The sequence below is a fragment of the Bidens hawaiensis genome, unplaced genomic scaffold, assembly GCF_021521415.1.
Source record: "Bidens hawaiensis isolate Kalapana, Puna unplaced genomic scaffold, B.hawaiensis_p1.1 tig00000296_1, whole genome shotgun sequence".
NCBI lineage: Eukaryota > Viridiplantae > Streptophyta > Magnoliopsida > Asterales > Asteraceae > Bidens > Bidens hawaiensis.
In genome coordinates, this window is record NW_027491024.1 from 3,981,690 (window position 1) to 3,985,265 (window position 3,576).

At 34.5% G+C, this 3,576-nt stretch overlaps 1 protein-coding gene across 1 annotated transcript; it reads right to left on the reverse strand.

Moving 5' to 3' along the window:
- Nucleotides 1-363: 363 nt before the first annotated feature.
- Nucleotides 364-3,028, reverse strand: LOC143620724 (protein WVD2-like 7). Its single transcript, XM_077092353.1, has 8 exons — nucleotides 2,962-3,028; nucleotides 1,867-2,493; nucleotides 1,569-1,781; nucleotides 1,389-1,477; nucleotides 1,196-1,292; nucleotides 1,039-1,110; nucleotides 857-964; nucleotides 364-772 (listed from the first exon to the last, which is right to left on the reverse strand). The coding sequence occupies exons 1-8, from the start codon at nucleotides 3,001-3,003 to the stop codon at nucleotides 485-487; spliced, it is 1,536 nt and encodes a 511-aa protein (XP_076948468.1). The 5' UTR covers nucleotides 3,004-3,028; the 3' UTR covers nucleotides 364-484.
- Between the last annotated feature and the right edge of the window lie 548 nt (nucleotides 3,029-3,576).

Consider the following 3,576-nt stretch of genomic DNA (forward strand, 5'->3'; position numbering starts at 1 on the left):
TAGTCTTTTTAACAAAAAGTCTTTTTTCACTTGAATAAGCAATCCCAAACACACCCTTACTATACTTGAAATAGAAATAGTTTTCATAATTCTCATAAAGATATTACACTGCCAAATGATATCAACATTAGACATTTACAACCATCATTTGTCTACAGATGAAAAGTAAGCTATGAGCTAGTTGATGAGTTTTTTGTTTTGTACTTGACCCAACCCTCCAACCTGCAGCCTAGTTGATCAAACAATAGTAAAAGATTGAGTTTTTTGTTTTCTACTTTCCAACGACCAGAATGGGCAAACCCAAAGCAATCTAGGATGTTTACACAGACAAAGTACCGGTCATTATTGTATGATTGATCGGGATTTGACCACTCTAGCTCACTTCTACACATTACTACTAAAAGTAAATCTACCGAGACAGGCATATTTGTAGTTACAAAACCATGTATTTTATCTACCTTACTACAACACATCAAAAGTTGCTTCAAGACACAACACCAGCTTTAGGGCCGTTCCACGTGTGAACTCCTTTCACATTTCTTTTCACCATGTCTCTCCCTCTTGGTATCGGATCTTTTTGTTTACCCGATTTTGTATCTTTCTTTTCAGCTGCATTATTTCTCCCAACACTTTCAGGAACACGGATCCTATTGGTCGAGGAAGTTGAAGAGCTCGGTCTAGCATTTAATGGGACGGAAGACTTGATTGGTCGAGTAGCCATTGCTTGTGAGCGGGGTCGTGGTTGATTTGGTGTCTTGCTGATAGGTTTAACCTGTAAATTGCATTGTATATGTATATCATATTATTTTTTCTTACTAATTATTATAGTAAGTTTCGGTAGTGTTGTTAAAGGAACCTTGTGTTGATCTGAATGGTGAGCAGATTCGTTGTAGAAAGAAGGCAACGGTTTTGCTTTAAAGTTGAGGCTTTTTCTGAATTGCTTCATCTCGGCTGCTTGTTTTTCCTGCAAATGTTCAACCCACATGTAATTGTAGAACTTAATTGAATGGAATAATATTTATTGGTTTATTATCATACCACTGTTTTTGCTTCAAATTTATTAATCTCCATCTCTTTAGCATGCGCTTTCTCCACAATTTTAGTATAAAACTGTGATATGTGAAACAAAACTCCTATTTAAGAAAAACATAAAACAACTATAAACTATAAACTAACATAAAAGAAAGATTCTTGCCTCTTTCCTATTTTCTGCTCGTTGAACAGTCTTGGAACCAAATCCAGTAGCACTCTGAACCATGTGTGTTCTAGTTGGATTCACAGTTTGTTTTGACCTGGAAAAAAGTCAAAAACAGATGAAGATATGTTGAGAATACACTAAAAGAATTTTTCAATAATTCGTTATAAAAATGTGAACTATTATTACGAACCGGTCAATAGTCTGACGTACTCCCGGAAGAGACTTCTGTGACAATGGAAGCTGAGCTTTGACTTTGACTTCCTTAGTAGCTTGTAATTCCTTCACAAATATATTCAATGAATAAGATACCACATACACAAATGTTATAGCTGTATTATATAATTTAAAAGAGTCGTTAGTTGTTATTCACCTCTGCCTTTTTCACTCTTGAGCCAATCATGGGGCTAGCGGGTCGGGGTGACTTCTTTTCAGTTTTCTTTATAGGTAAACCTTTGCTTTCACTAGCTTTAGGCTTCATTGAGCCTTTGAATGCTCCAGTAAGAACCATCTTTTGTGAACTATCAACATTGACCCGAGTCTTTAATGTTGACCTTGTAAGTTTCTTTTCTGCTGCAGGCTTTACCTAATACCAATACAAAACAAGCATTGTAAGCATATAATATAATATGAATATAAAATATCTAATGCCCCATGATACAAGGATTCACCTTGGGAGAAAATGTTGCCTGTGGTGCGGAGCAAATGCTATCATGGTCCTTCTCGGGAGTTTGACAAGCAAGTGATGAGTCATCATTGGCTTCTGATGACAGATCCACATGTACTACATGGTCAACAAGAGTCAACCCAATACTTTGTTCAGTATTTTCAGCTACATTCTCAATTTCACTTTGATGCGTTTCACCAAGCTCGTCCTGAGATGTAACAGGATGAAACTCATAACTTTGACTTTCCCAATGTTGACTTACAGTATCTTCATCAAAGCATACAACATCTACTTTTTCATGATGTTGACTTTTGGTTTCTGCATTGCATTCTGAAGGATTATAACTGCAAGGACTCTCATTACAATCACCGTATTCTTCAAAACCATGCGCATCATTATTTGTAGCCGACTCTACACCGTCTTGACATTCAGAAGAACGTTGCTTCAAAAGGGCTTTCCGTCTAAACTCGGCTTCAAAATACGCCTTCTTTTCTGTAACCAATCCTGGTTTTGAATACTTTTCAACTTCTTCAAGATATGTGTTATGTGAAAAAATTGATCTTCTTTCCCAAGATAATGATTCGGATTCAAATCTCCCAAACGAGATTGAGCCAGAATGCAAGAGATCAGCCTGTCCAGTAATGGAGTAGTTAACAAGCATTACATTACATACAGTTAAAGCTTAATATTAATATATGAAGGCATACATAAATAATATATAGTTAGTTGATTACTTTGATGAACACAGATTTATAAACAACATTTGATTAGATCTAGTTAAAAAAAGCCACTGCCTCCTTACATCTTCTATCTTCTATCTTCTATCTTCTATCTTCTATATCTAATAAATAAAAATAATGAGTGACACAGGTAAGCTTTGTAGGCCACCTAATAAATATTGGATGGCACATATCGACCTTTGATAAGATCTACATGTAATTAACTTCAGTTAATACAAAAAATTGAATTAATATTGCAGTTAAATAATGAGAGAATTATTCAGTGCAATTAAATAAAATAAAATGTTGTTAGTAACTAGACGTATAATCCAGGCAACAGATCGATCTAGTAGAAGAGTAAGAAACCGAATGGAAACTACCTTAAAATTGAAGCGAAACGGTTCTTGAATATCCCCTGCCATTACTTGAAAGCATCATATAACAAAAACAAAACATCATGTGAATGAATGTAACGACGATATACAAACGTATAAATTACTTACAGTGAAAGTGAAGAATAATAATATTGATTGACAGCAAGTATCGGTTTGTTGAAGATTAGAGTATGAGAGAGAAAGCGAAAAACTGTGTAGAGAGGAGAAACTGCTTCTGCATCTGGTAAGTAAGCATCATGTGCCATGTGATGTGTGTCTCTTTTGTTAATTGAATGAATTTGATCTGACCTTTTGGTCAACTCTTTTAAGATGTGATGTGGCCCAACTTCAATCACATTCACACCACCCAACCCCCACCTTATATTATTATTATTATTATTAAGATTCATACAAGGGGTCTAAATAATGTAAAAACAAATTTATAAGTCGCTTATTTATTATTAAAAGGTTAGGAATCATTAAGATATGCAATCTTTTATATTGCATTATTGAGAATTTTATTTAAGGGTTTGAAAAGGATAAGAAAAAAAAATTCATTTTTGAGTTTGGTTTTTAAAAGAAAAGAAAGAGAATGGAAAAAAGAAGTCAGGGTTTTTTCTT